The sequence below is a fragment of the Anastrepha obliqua genome, chromosome 4, assembly GCF_027943255.1.
Source record: "Anastrepha obliqua isolate idAnaObli1 chromosome 4, idAnaObli1_1.0, whole genome shotgun sequence".
NCBI lineage: Eukaryota > Metazoa > Arthropoda > Insecta > Diptera > Tephritidae > Anastrepha > Anastrepha obliqua.
Window position 1 is genome coordinate 88,050,515 of NC_072895.1, and position 14,530 is coordinate 88,065,044.

Genomic DNA, 14,530 nt, shown 5'->3' on the forward strand with positions numbered 1-14,530 from the left:
ACACTTTTGTTTTTTTTTCTTTTGGATACCTTTTTTAATTTTGGTACTTTTTTCGCACTAATTTGTGCACAAAATACATACTTGCAGTTTTTTATTGGCGTAAACAAAATTTGCTTTCAAAATAAATGCCGCTTTTGTAATCTAAAATCGTAAGTGAAAAACAAAATTTTAAAAATTAATCGATTGAATTTCAACAAAAAAAAAAAATTTCTTATTTTTTTAGTTTCTTTTTTTTTTTTTTTTTGTGAAATATCGACAACAATTCTGTGGCTCGTGTGTATTTGAGTGGCAATCGGCACCGAAAAAATCTTATTAGTTTAGCTGTTTCTGCGATTTCTTTGAACGACTTCATTTGCTTGCTTGTTTTCGAAATGCGCGCTTTATCACTGAAACGAGACACAAAACAGAGAGAGAGGGAGAGAGAGAGGGAAGAGAGATATAGAGAAATCCAATCAAGTTAAAACTGCTTTCTTTATATTAGGGTACATACTTTTTCTTTCTCAAAGTCGCTTGAACTGGTTGAACATTTATTAGTGGTTTTTTTACTCCTTTTGACTCTACTTATTTATTTATTTCGTTGCAAACTTTTATTGTGTATTTTGCACGACGTGTTATTGGTTCGTCATTTTGCATCGTTTTCTTTTTCTGTTTATTTATTTTTTTTTTAATGCTGAAAATACAGTTGAGTGAAAAATGCGGTTTGAATTCTTCAACTCGACTGCGCTGCTAACAAATTTTTAAGAATTTTTTTTTTACCCACAGAAAAAAAATTTTCGATACAAAAAAGATTGGGTTAAGATATTTAAAAAACAAACAACAAAAAAAAAAAACAAAAAAAAATTGTGAATAAAATATTTTGTGATCGGTTTAACTATCGCTTGAATGCACTGCTTTCGGCTGAATTTAGTAACTCGGCGGCAATTTAGGTTTATTAAATGAAAATGAGTTGCATTTTTGTTGTTGTTGTTGTTTTTATGTAAATGGCATTTAATTTGTTTGGTTGTATGCTATTTGCATTTAGTGAACTTGAAAATTTTCGTCTTGAAAATGGAAGTTTCTTTGTGACTTAAATGTCAAAGATTGGACAACAAGTTCAAACAGCCGTTAAACGGCATTTAGTGAACTTCAAAACCTTCACCTTGAACATGGGAAGTGTTTTTGTAATTTATATGTCACAGATAGGTCAACTAGTTCGAACAGCCGTTAAGCTGGTACAATTTCAGCTAATAAAAGTCTGAGACATATGAATAAATTACAAAAAAAAAAAAATTAAAAAAAAATTAAAAAAAAATTCAAAAAAAAAAATAGATAAAAAAACAATTAAATTAAAAGTTTCTAGTCTAGGCAGCAACAAAGGCCAAAAACGAAAACAAAAAATAAAAACTAAGGCAATAATTTATGAGCTTCCATCCACGCTATTTTTGATACAGATAATAACATTTTTCTAGACATTCGGTTGCCATTGGTCACCTAACCGGTCATAATCGACTACCACATTTTTAAATGCATTGGTTAGGCCTGCCTGCTTAGCCAGGTTGCCGGCTTTTCTTGAAGTATGAAGATGAGAAGATCGACCATATTTTATGCAAATAGCTGGCCCTGATCAAACAGAATTGGAGACAGACAAGCGTTAAGAATGCATCTATCAAGAAACTTTTACGAATGCTGAGCGATTTCTTGAGATAAGCGCTTATTATGAGGGTACAAAGAATCTTAAGTTTCCACTTTACCTTCAGCTTCTATAGAAACCCACTTCTTTCTCTAACTGTGTTTGTCACATTTCAGAAAAAAGCTGTCAAAAATTTGCATGAGCGAAACTATTAGCTCAATACATTTACAACTCGAGAGCATTACTGTTTCAGAAGTTCAGAAAATATATTTTAATGCAATTGCGCGCTCAGCAACTGTCCCATTTCCCCAACCAGTGTTCCAAAGTTCAGTATTAAATAGACAAGTATTTCTGCGAAGATATACTCGTATGCAACATAATTATGATGTTGGGGAAAATTATTGTATGGAGATTTTTGTTTCCATTAACAAGAGAGACTGTATTGGAGGAGGATTGTTGATGAAGCTATGGTCCGCCACAGACTGTGAAGCTACGAGAGAGAGAGAGAACATTTTTTACATCTGCTATGCTTTCATAACCTCAAAATAAATAGCCCAACTAGCAACACCATTCAATAAGCCTTCTTTAGAGCAAAGGTCAATGTTGTATGCTTTACGAATCATCGAATTTTGGTCGATGCTTTAAAACTGCGGAAAACATCGGAAATATAAAAATGTTAAGTGAAAAGCTACAACAAAAAACACTTAAAGCAAAATTTGTACAATAAAAGGCAATGTCAATGTTTCGCAACTTCAAAAAAAAAAAACAGCGTTAATATAAAAAAGTGCTTCAAATAAGCTTTGAACGCAAGGAAAAGCGAAAAATTGCACAAAAAAATACACCAAGCTAAATTTGCACTAGAAACACAATGTTTTGCTTAATTCAACATGAAAGAAATGCCTGAATTGCTTCTTCCTAAACATGCGATTATTTTTAAAATACAAAAAAAAATTCTAAAATATGCCCCTGAAAGTTCAACCAACTTGTTGCATTGAAGGGGGAAAAAAACCAAATGGCAAAAAAAAAATGTATTTAAAATTAATCTCTCACTAGTCGGCCCAAACATCACAGCAAATTACGAAAATACACAATTTCGAGTATTTAAAAACAGGCAGAAAATGCATGAAGAGAAAAAGATTGCGAGGAATGTTTGGGAAATGTTTAAGAAGAACACTGGGGACACTTTGCCAAAACACTCAAAAAAGGCAGAAAAAAACGCCAAAAACAAACAAACAAAAAAAATATTAAAAAAAATAAGAAACTGCCGTTTCGCTGATTTCTCAGCACTCGGCTGGCGTTTTATTGTTGCATTTAAGTGTCACTCACTGGCATGTTAACGAAAATCTACGATCTATAAATGCACATACATAGAAACATATGTATAAGAGTACTCGCACTGTCACATGCATGTACATACATACATATATTAAAGTAACTTTGGTCAGCAGTAGTCGTGTTTTTTCGTGCATCCATTTAAAACTTAATGCGTCTATGTAGACATGTGCGCTCGCTGCTTCTGCATTAATCGCACAGGTATGTTACGTGCTGTGTGTTGGTGTGTATGTGTGTTTTGGTGGGTTTTGGTTGTGCGTTGTCAAACGCGTTCAAGGTTAACCTGACGCTGACGCTGACGCCTTAATTAGAATGAAATGGTGCGCTGCATTGCACTCGGCGAATACGAAGGCGTTGAACTTTACAACGACGAAAAACAACAAATCACATTGAAAAAATGAAGAAATTAAGCAAGATACAGTATTTTTTTTTATTTAACACATATACGCGCCTTTCAGAATCGCAGTTAATTGCATTTTTGTATTTTTTTTTTTTTGTTTGTGTTATTAAGATTATCAATCAAAGCAGGTGATTGTGTGGTTTTATAGCAAATTAAATTTAATTAGCCTCTTAACATTTTTTTTTTGTTTATACTACTTTCGGGTTTTTGCGTGATGTCAAATTCCAAAAAGTTTGCGTAAAATTTACAATCTATTTTGAGCGATGTTTACAATATCGATGAGTACAACACAGAAGTTGCTGCAAAATTTTGATTTTTGGATGACTAGTTATTCAAGTCGCTCTCTTCTCATCCGCAAAATATCTCGTTTTGGCCATTTAGCGTTCTCGGAAGCATGGCGTTTCTATTTTTTAGAGTATCGCTGCGATGCTGTTGAGCTTGTCGCGCTAATCGACATCAGGACAGTTCGCAACAATTACGCGCAAATAACCTGGCATCATGGCATTTGCAAATTACCACGCCAACACAACAACAAAATGGTTTTATTTGCATTCATAACTTGCAAATGCCATGATGGCAGGTCATTTGCAATTTATTTTGAATTGTGCAATTTTGTTTTCTGAACGACATTAATTTTTATTTATGTGTTTGATTATTTTTATCAGAGTGCAAATAAATGGAATAATTGAAATTTGAAGTAATAAAAAGGTAAAGAAAATGTTAAACTACAAGCAATTTGGGACTATGCCTGCAAACTATCAGAAGTGCGGAATGCAATGCGCATGAATTAAGCCCAGCGTAGCATAGGGGAAGGTATCCTCCCGAATTTCCTATAACTGACGGGAACTTATTTTAATTCCAGTTGCCGTGCATATAAAAAATAGCAGTAGCATCAAATAGTAGTTGAGTAAACATTTGTAAAGTACTAAAATATGAACAAATAAGAAGAAAAAATGCCATTGATTGTGCTACGATAATGCGCAATAGCAAATACAGACATAGAATTTGCCCATCAAGCACCATCCACATGTGTATGTACAGAATTTTTCTTAATTGATAAAGCTCACTAAATTTTATTTCATTTCAGCCAATTTTTACGTCACCAATTAGATATGAGCCAGCTGATAAGCAACTTATTGTATGAAACGGCAACGGAAGAACGCCACAAGAAATAAAAGGAATAAAAACAATAAAAAATAAATGAAAACATACAAAGAACGCATAAAGTTTGTGAAAAAAATATAGCAACTCCAAATTTTGACGAGGTTTGACTGTTTATTTATTAACTTTTAAATTTAAATTATTTTAAAATATTTATTTTTACTAAAATAAATTTGAAACAAATTTTAAAATTTGTTTAGTGTAAAAAACCAATTGGGAACTGTTTACTTACTTATTGTTTTAGTTTAAATTATTATTATTATTATTATTTTTTAATAAAGTTCATTCTATTATAAAAACTATACTAATTGAAGTTTTACACTTTTTTCAACATTTATAAAAATCGAAAAAAATTATTTATTTTTCTTTTTTAATAAAATATTTTTATACAAAGGGTATTTATTTATTTATTTTTTTTTTAATTATTTTTCTTTTTTTTTGTATTTAAATACCCTTAAATATTTTTTATATTATATTAATATATTTTATACAAAAAAGAAATTTTATCCAAGGCTTAAAAACACATTTTGGTCTACTTATTTATTTATTTTTTAACACAGTTTTTTCTTCCCCAAAACATACTTCATTCTATAAAAAAGGCCACACTAATTAAAGTTTCGAACGGCGAACGAGATTTTTTTTTAAATTCGAAAAAATTCCATCAGAGTTAAAAAAAATATTTGTAGCAATTCATTTATTTATTTTTTAACTTAAATTTTTTTTTTTAATAAATTTCTAACCGGATTAAAAAAAAAACAAATTTGGGACTATTTACTTTTAAATTAAAATTATTTTTTTGTAAAAATAAATTTTCAATCGGAGCTTAAAAACATGTGATTATTTATTTATTTATTATTATTTTAATAATTTTTTTTGTAAAAATATAGTTCATTCAATAATAAGGACCATACTAGTTCAAGTTTCAAACTTAATATAAAATTTATAAAAATTCGAAAAATGATGATGAAGATCTAAATTTTTAAGCAGTGTAAAAAATCTAAATTTTTAAGCATTGTAAAAAAACACATTTTGGACTATTTATTTATTTATAAATTTAAAATATTTTTTTACAAAAATAAATTTTTAATCAGAGCTTCCAAAAGCATTTGTTACTATGTAGAAAGTTTTTTTTACAAAAATTTAGTTTATTCTATAAAAAAAAAAACCATTCAATTTCAGGTTTCAAACCTTGTACAAAATTTATAAAAATTCGAAAACTGTTCATCAAAATGTCTAAACTTTTAAGCAGAGTTAAAAAGAAATATATTGGGCATTTATTTATTTCTAAATTTAAATTACTTTTTTATAAAATTAAATTTTTAATTATTTTTTAGTTTAAAATTTACATTTATTTTCTGTAAAAATATAGTTGATTCTATAATAAAGATCATATTAATCCAAGCTGCAAAAGTTTTAATAATTTTTTTTTATTCAAAAAAATACGCAAAAATTTCTTCAAAATGTCTGAACTTTTGATTAGAGTTTAAAAAACACTTGGAACAATTTATTTACTGATTTTTGTAAAGCAAATAATTTTAAAAGTAAAAAAACATTAAGCATTATTTTTGTTTAATTCACATTATTTATGTACAAAAATAATTTTTTAATCGGAGTTAAAAAGAAATTGAATTTATTTTTAATTTATTTATTATTTAAATTCGGTTATTTTTATAAAAATATAGTTAATTCCATAATAAAGACAATATTGATCCAAGTTACAAATTTTATAAAAAATATATAGAAATTCGGAAATTTTCAACCAAATTCAGAATTACAAAAAAAAAACAAAAATTATCAAAACTCAATGAGAAGTACTTGCTGAGGCTTGTAAGCAATTTAGTTTACTTAAATTATTATTTTTTTAGTTCTTACTTAAATTATTTTTTTAATTTTATAAAATTACTTTTTATTCATTCTCACTTAAATAATTGTTTTTATTTTATCAAATTATTTTTTTTTTATTTTTACCTACATTCCTTTTTTTAATTAATTAATTAAAAAATCAAAATTGAATTATTTAAATTTATTTTTAATATTTCATTTTTTAATTTAATTGACTAAATTATTTTTTTAATTTTATTAAATTGTTATTTTTTTAATTCGTACTTAAATTATTTTTTTAATTTTATAAAATTATTTGTTATTAATTCTTACTTAACTTATTTTTTTTTATTTTATCAAATTCTTTTTTTTATTTTTACTTAAATTACTTTTTTTAATTAATTTATTAAATAATCAAAAATGAGTTATTAAAATTTTTTTTATTATTTAATTTTTTAATTTGATTTACTAAATTAATTTTGTTTTTTATTAAATTGTTATTTTTTAATTCTTACTTAAATAATTTGTTTAATTTTTTTTTTTTTTTTATTTTACCAAATAATTTTTTTTTATTCTTACTTAAATTACTTTTTTTAATTAATTAAATAAATAATAAAAACTGAATTATTAAAATTTTTTTAAAATATTTAATTTGTTAATTCCGAAATCGAACATTTTGACGAAATTTTTTCGAATTTTCATTAATCAATTACAATAAATAATCAAAATTGAATTATTTAAAATTTTCTTTTAATACTTAATTTTTTAATTCTGATTTCGGACATTTGATGAATTTTTTTCGAATTTTTATTCATTTTTTATAATATTTGAAAATTAAGAAAAAAATTCTGCACACTCTTTTATAGCCCATAAAATATTAAAATATTACTTTATTGTACTAAGTTTAAGCAACTTTACAACCAAGTAATTTAAGTTGATTTTTGATAAGCTCTCGCCCTGCCGGTGTCGCGCATTTTCTCCATATAACAATTCCAAGAAAATTTTTTTAAAATACAAGTGGCTTTTTTAGCAATTTTCACCTTATTAAGTGTACTAGAATTTAATGGGGCTATAAAACTGCATACCCAATATTTTTTTGTTTTTGTTTTTTTTTTTTTGAGTCTGACAAAAGTTTTGAAATACTAATGTAAACGTGTCCAATTTTTCTAATTTTTGTATAAAGTTGGAAATTTAAATTTATACGACTTTTTATTAGCTCGTTCGCTATACTTTGATAAAACAAATTAATATTAAAAAAAACAAGGAAAATTTACTAAAAAACTAGTCCAATTGTTTGCCAATTGCCATATTTTCTACGCGGGCTGTATTTACAACGCAGCTTGTAACACATACGCACACACACATCTACCACAACGAGCAATGGAATTTACCCACAGAATTAGCCTTGAATGCGAGTTGGATACAAACAAAATAGTTTCCAACAGCAAAATAAGTTAAAGAAATTGATTCAAGAATTATTTGAACGCAGCTATTGCCGCCTTGCATAGATCAATCATTTACGAAGTTGTTCACTTTACACAACCGGTAGCGTAGCTTATCGCTGCGAAGGTGTCGGAAGATATATTCGAGCGTGTGTAATCTGGCACAGGCATGAGGTGGATATGGATGTGGAACTTCGTATAGGCGCGCCAGAGGCCCCAACGCTAAAGGTAGGTAAGTACTTTCCATGATTTTACGATGTGTATCCATGTAATGCGGTGCGTTCGTAAGTGTAAACAAGCAGATTGTAAAAATAAATATAGAGTAGTGGAAAAAGCACAAGTAAATAAGACAAAGTGTACATATGTATGTGCATATAAAGGAAAAGTCAATAGACTTATCAAAACAATGTGCGAGTACACTTCCCCGTGGACAGAGTGAGGCATGACTCTGCGTCAAGACGCGCAGAACGTTTACAGTATTTATTGTAAGTAGTTGAGTAAAGCCGCCGCCGTCGCCGCTTTACTGTTTACTAATTTGTAGCTTTTCCTATTCAAGCTCATTATGTTCTTTTTATTTTTATTTTTTATTTTCAGATATGTACTAAAATATTTGTGTTTCGATGTATTTAGCGTCACGCAGCGGGGCTGTATAAATATTCGTTACTTGGCTGAAGCGAGTTGCACACTATGAAACACTTAAAAATAGTATTTTCCCTATATATACCAGTGCTTTTAGAGTCTTCACTAAATGGTTGGCTGGTAAACTAAGTAAACTGATGTTGACCTTCCCTACGTTATTTTCATTTTTTTTCTTTTTTCTTTTTTATGCTTATTTATTTAGCTTTTTACACGCCAAGATAGCTGCGACTGTGAGCACTATTGTTTGTTGTTGTTATTATGTATGTAAATAGGAAATTTTTACGATAAGGTTTATTGGCTTTAACAAGCCAACATATGTACATATGTATGTATGTCTGTATGTATAATAAATAATATTTTTCAGACTGTGAGTGCGACGGTTGGACAGTAGCGTAAAATATGCGTAAAATAAAGTCTTTGAGTAATTAGTGAATTGAAAAACTAATGAGCGGGCGACAAACTTCTTTGCGTAAAAGTAAGACTACTTGAATAGGCTTTGCGGACTGACTGTATGAATGGAAGTTTAAAGTGGAAGAGGAAGTATTGATTTATTGGGGGTATACTCGTATACAGGTTTTATGGCAAAGATATGTAAAATGAATATTAAGCGAACTTAAAGCGAGTTGGCATATACAGTCAGTGTCAAAATAAAGTATACAGCACATGATGAGAAGTTTTTATTGTATTTTTTTTAAAGACATAGTTTATACTACAACAACTACCATATAAAGCAAAGTTTGCATAAAATTTTGAAAAAAAGGGAAAATTCTCATCAAATTTTTTACTCAGAGTTTTTAGAAAAATTTCTTGTATGCAGTTTTATAGATCAGTGAATTTTGATACAATAACACGTACAAAGTTAGAGACCGAACCGAATTGAAGTGCGTGATTCAAAAAAGTTGAGAGTGAGAGGTCGAGCGAGAATTGGAGGTAAACTGCAGACAAAGTGGACTAGCATTGCTAGGCCTCTGGATGCTGCATCATTAGCAAGTGAAAATATCCCCGCTATCAAATCCAAAAATCAAAAAAAATTTTGCTCATTAACATCTATAGGCAAAAAAAAGTTGAAAAATTAGTGTATATGAGAAGTAGCTGTTAGTCCACATAAAAAATAATAGAGTAGCTTCCCTATAACGAGGATGTGGCAGGAAAATAGTGCGGAAGCGCTAGTTGGATTCTGGATGAAACACCGCTCTAACCAACCAACCAACCAGCCAACCAGCTTCCCTATATAAATGTACATTTTTCAATCAAACTGACGTGTATCACCTCCTCAGGCGAGCGGTTTGAATGTAAGTGGTGGTAGGCGGGCGCACTAGGGCTCAATATTTCAACTTTTCTAATATAATGTTCCACCAAACGGAATCGAAATAAATATATATTATGCTTATGCTTCATTTCCACTTCTACTCAACGCAGGTGGCTCTACCTACATACATAAGTATATGGCTACTTTTTAACTCAAGTTGAAACAAGAATATAGTTAACACCTGCGCCCGATATTTATTTTATTTTGGCTCATTTTGCACGAATCTCCTTTTTGCTATTTGGTTGTATCTTATTTTTATCTTAAAAAGGGAAGTTGGGACTTAACTTAACTTGAAAATTATTTATACAACAAGTTGTAACCCGAGTTAAGTTACAAAGTTTGTATGCCGTATACCCTCTAGGACCGCAAGTTTATAATAAAAGACTAAAAGTGAGAATTATATATAAGTATATACAAATTTTAATCAGAGTTAAAAACTCAACTGGAAAATGCTCTAAACACAAACTCAAACAGAAACTTAATTCAGCTTGAAAATCATTTATGCACTATTTTAAACCCGAGTTAAGTTGCAAAATATGCATGAAGAACACTCTCTAGAAATGTACGTTTATTAAAAAAAAACTTAGTTTCAAAGTCTTTTATGTCCATTTTTTAACCCGAGTTAAGTCACAAAATATGTATGCAGGACACCCCCTAGAAACGCAAATTTATAAAAAAACTCTACTTGAAAATCATATATGCACTAACTTTAACCCCAGTTAAGTTTAGAAAAAGTTCAACTGGAAATTACCTTATACACAAATTCAAATAGAAATTTAGCTTGAAAAAGCTGGAAAATCTCTTATGCACGAATTTTAACTCGAGTTGAGTTACAAAATATGTATGCGGCACATGCCTCTTATTGTCGTAAAAGGGTTTCCCTTAATTTTATTGCTTTTTAAGGCTCATAAGTTGGCAACGCTGCTAGCAGCAGTATGCACTCGTTGACTATTTTACTGATACCCTAAATCGCTTTGCGCCACCTTGTATGTGCTTTAAGGTATTCACTTATCTCACTATTTTGACCAGCAATAGCGTTTTGAAAGCGTAAAGTTCTAGAGCATTGAATGCAATGTTGTTGGGGAAATACTTAGAAAAATATGACCTCATATTTCTAGAGATTGCTAATCGGAATAATATCAACAAATTCGAAAATAGTGGGCCGCGTTAATGTAAGGCCATCTTATTTATGGATATCACAGAAAAGCATAATGCAGAAAAAGTTGAGAAAACCGGCAAACACCGCCAACTTTCAAGTAAATAAAGAAATGCAATTTATTTTTAGTTCACATTGACTATTCTTTGTATCTTCAAAGCATAAGAACCTCCGCCGCTTATTACTTTACTGGGCAAATCCTCCCAGCTAATTGACAACTAGATTACGCGAAGCAAGCACCTTAATTACCAACGTCACAAGATCAGGAACAGATAGGCTCAGTAATGCCACCATTACACCAAGAACTCATCATTCATTGCAAGGAGGCGTGTAACTTTTCACAAACACTTTAATTGCACTTTATTTGCAATTCGCGTGCAAAAGAAGAATGCAAGGCAAATAAGAGTAAAACAAAAAATTTAATTTGACAAAAACTCATGAAATTTCTCATGAAATTTTTACGCGCTGTCTATCGTTTACCGTCATGGTCATTATCACTGGCGCCTCCCCCTGCGCGTGCGCCGCCATCAATGATATTCGAGTTATGCATGTAATGTTGATATTAATACGCAAACATGAGTACGCATTACAGCAATTAGCTTTTTTTCATAATTTTTAATTACACCCTATTGTTTGTTGTTATCGTCAATGATGAGCAATGTTGATGCTGCTCGTTTTGATAATAACGACTGGCTGAGTGACTGCTTGCTAACACGCCGGTCCATACAACAAAAGGGGCGGGCAATTACATAATTTCTTAACAACCAACTAAGAATGAAAATATTTACAATAAATATAGTTTCGGAAAATTAAAAAGTCGTTTGGGGTACAATACACTTTTACAGTCTGTAGTTATTCAGAGGTGCTCAAAATAGCTCTGCTGTATGTGTTGTTGTTTGTTAAGTGGTGAGCAGTAGAACAGCTGCTATGCACAACTTTGCTTCGCCACATTCTATGAGTATTCTAAGCGTCTCGGCAGCGGTCGCATACATGCATACATACATACATACATGAATAACTACACCCCTGCAGGGAAAAGCCAAAATAGTATGGAAACATTCCAGTTCATATACTATATTTTTTATAGAAGAAATCATACTAGTTCGCCATTGACTCGAACAATAACAGTAGTAAAATAGTCAAATTGGTTTTTTTTTTTTTTTTTTTTTTTAAGAATGTTTAGGTTTAGATACGAAAGTAGAAGCTGATGAATACATTTATTTGAAACAAAACTCAAAAATCACAATCATCAAAATATCCAAAACCATCAAATAAAGGCTGCAATTCTAATGTCTACTTGAAATTTATTTACTTTATTCTCGAATGTAGCCTCGCATCACAAACCAGTAAGATTAGAGGAACAGTTGAATAATAATTTCATTTTTATAAACATTTTATAACATAAATATATTAAAACGCCATTACGCTAGCTCAATTTAAGATTTAAAAATTTAATTTTCAAAATAAATTCAATTTCAAAATAAATAATTATTTCACACCATTTACCTATGACATATTTCCACACACTAACCGTACAATATTTATTCCCTACTTTTGCCGCAACTAAAATTTTTTTGCAAGCACTCGCAGCAGTTTTAACTCTCTGAATCATATGCCGTTTACCCAGATGTCTAATTAAGAAAGGCACTTCATCATCATCATAAATTCCTAGAGTTAAAAGTGTGGGACCATAGGGCCATGCAAGGCACTTCAAGTGTATAAAAAACATTTTTTCCAAAAACCAAGGACACATAAAATATAAATCTGAAAATAATTAACATTAATTTTATGTTTGTTCCTGCAGTGAATACCTAAATTTTACTTATTTTTTTTTTGTTTTTGTTTTTTTTTTTTGCTTGGTACGAATTTGATTTAATTTCTTACGTTTTTCCACTACGAGGCATACTCAAGGTTCATACCCAATGTAATACCGCATAGGGAACTTTTCTGATCGCCCTGAAAGCAATGCGAACTTTTCAAATATTTTTGAAGATCCCAGGTCATTATCTGAAGTGGTGAATCTTCTTCTGGAAAAATTAGGATAGCGACATAGAAGGTGCATAGAAGGCGTTGGTCGTCTCTTCTCTTACTCCCTTACACAGCTCTTACAGACACATCATGTGCTTGCACGCCTAGCATCTGAGTGGGCCTGCTTATAGGAAAAAGCCTCGTTATAACAGAAATCAGTGCGTTAATGCTATGCTTATTTTGGCTTAGCAGGGATGGTTAGCGTTTACTATTGAGAGTCGGACACAATTGTCGAGCGATTCTGCAAGATGGGGGATTCGTTACAACATCTTTCATTCGGTTTTCATGAAAAATGTCTTAAAAATAAGTAGATTACATAGAAGTATGCCAACCAATAGCATTTTCAATATTCTCATTAGAAAGTATAGTTCGGCACTATCGCTAATTCAACGGTCCTTCTATTCCCGCCGATGTTGCAATGGTCTGAAACCCATGTTACATTTGGGCGTAATGACTCAACCATCTGCGGACTGATTTATAAGGGACTTACCTACTTTTAGTGTAGGTAAGGTTAGCTTGTAGCAGTTGCCCACTATGGAACACACTCAGGTTCATAGCCCATTGTGATGCCCTACTGCTCACACTGCGCCAACACGATCGAAGATGCAGAGCATGTTGTCTTCCAATGTGACCGTTTTCTAGACGAGCGTCAAACACTGGAGGTACTACTTGGACTTGCAGGTAAACAATCTGATACCAGCCATTTGTGCATCAATCAATTACTGGAATGCTATTAGGACATATTCCACAAAAATAATGCAGTACCTCCGATATGCGGAGTGGGCGGTTGAAGAGTAGCAATTCTTGAGTAAGGAGGTACTAACTGTTTGACTCACGACTATATCAGACGGGAACAAGTCGGTACTAACAAATTTGATATCGCATTCTACCGATATCTCTTTTACTGCAAAACGCGGAGCAATTGAGACTATCGACGGCATGAAATCTCCACATGTCAAAAGGAGAGGACATAGGAACCAATTGTGGTCAATAGACACAAACGCGGCACAAATAGAGATATAGGAAGACGAGCCTACAGCAGGAAGCTGGCTAAAAATATAGTGGACCCAGAAGTGGGTGAATAGAATTGGTCCTTTATGGACGTCGTTCTGGGCCTTCCCGAAGTAATGCAGAAAGTAGTTCCGGGAAAGGAGTCTCTCTATAAGAGGAGGAGGGATTGTTTTAGTGGACACACCATCCAACGCAGTAGACGACAGTCGCTGTAAGTGCGAAGGCATTTGGCACCCTACCTCACCCACCAAAAAACGAAAACAAAAAAGCCCTGAAAGAAGTGTTACTTAATTTAAAAAAAACCATAATGTGAAACAGAATATTTGAAAACATTTGAAAATAATGAAGTTAATGTTTTTTTTTTATTTTAAACTGGTCTAAAACTAGTAAGTTTGGAATAATATGGGGCTGGGATTTTTTTGTGAGCATGAACTGATACGAGTTTTTTGCTGATTCGTGGCCTGGCAATTGATACTTCGTGGGGCATCGCCTAAATAAAATATTAAAACTGCCATTTGCTAACATGGAAAAATATGCAGCACCAACCGCTTGCGCCGAAAAGTGAACTGGTAGTATTCTGGTACACAACTGGTATTTTTCCCTGCAGGGCAGTTATAGAATT

At 31.2% G+C, this 14,530-nt stretch overlaps 1 protein-coding gene across 1 annotated transcript in view; it reads right to left on the reverse strand.

Annotated features, from left to right (window-relative positions):
- Positions 1-348: 348 nt before the first annotated feature.
- LOC129246455 (putative transcriptional regulator cudA) overlaps positions 349-14,530 on the reverse strand; it is a 60,360-nt gene continuing 46,178 nt past the window's right edge. The window contains exon 2 of the mRNA XM_054885304.1: positions 349-386. Coding sequence (XP_054741279.1) covers positions 349-386 — 38 coding nt within the window. The remainder of the gene's footprint in view (positions 387-14,530) is intronic.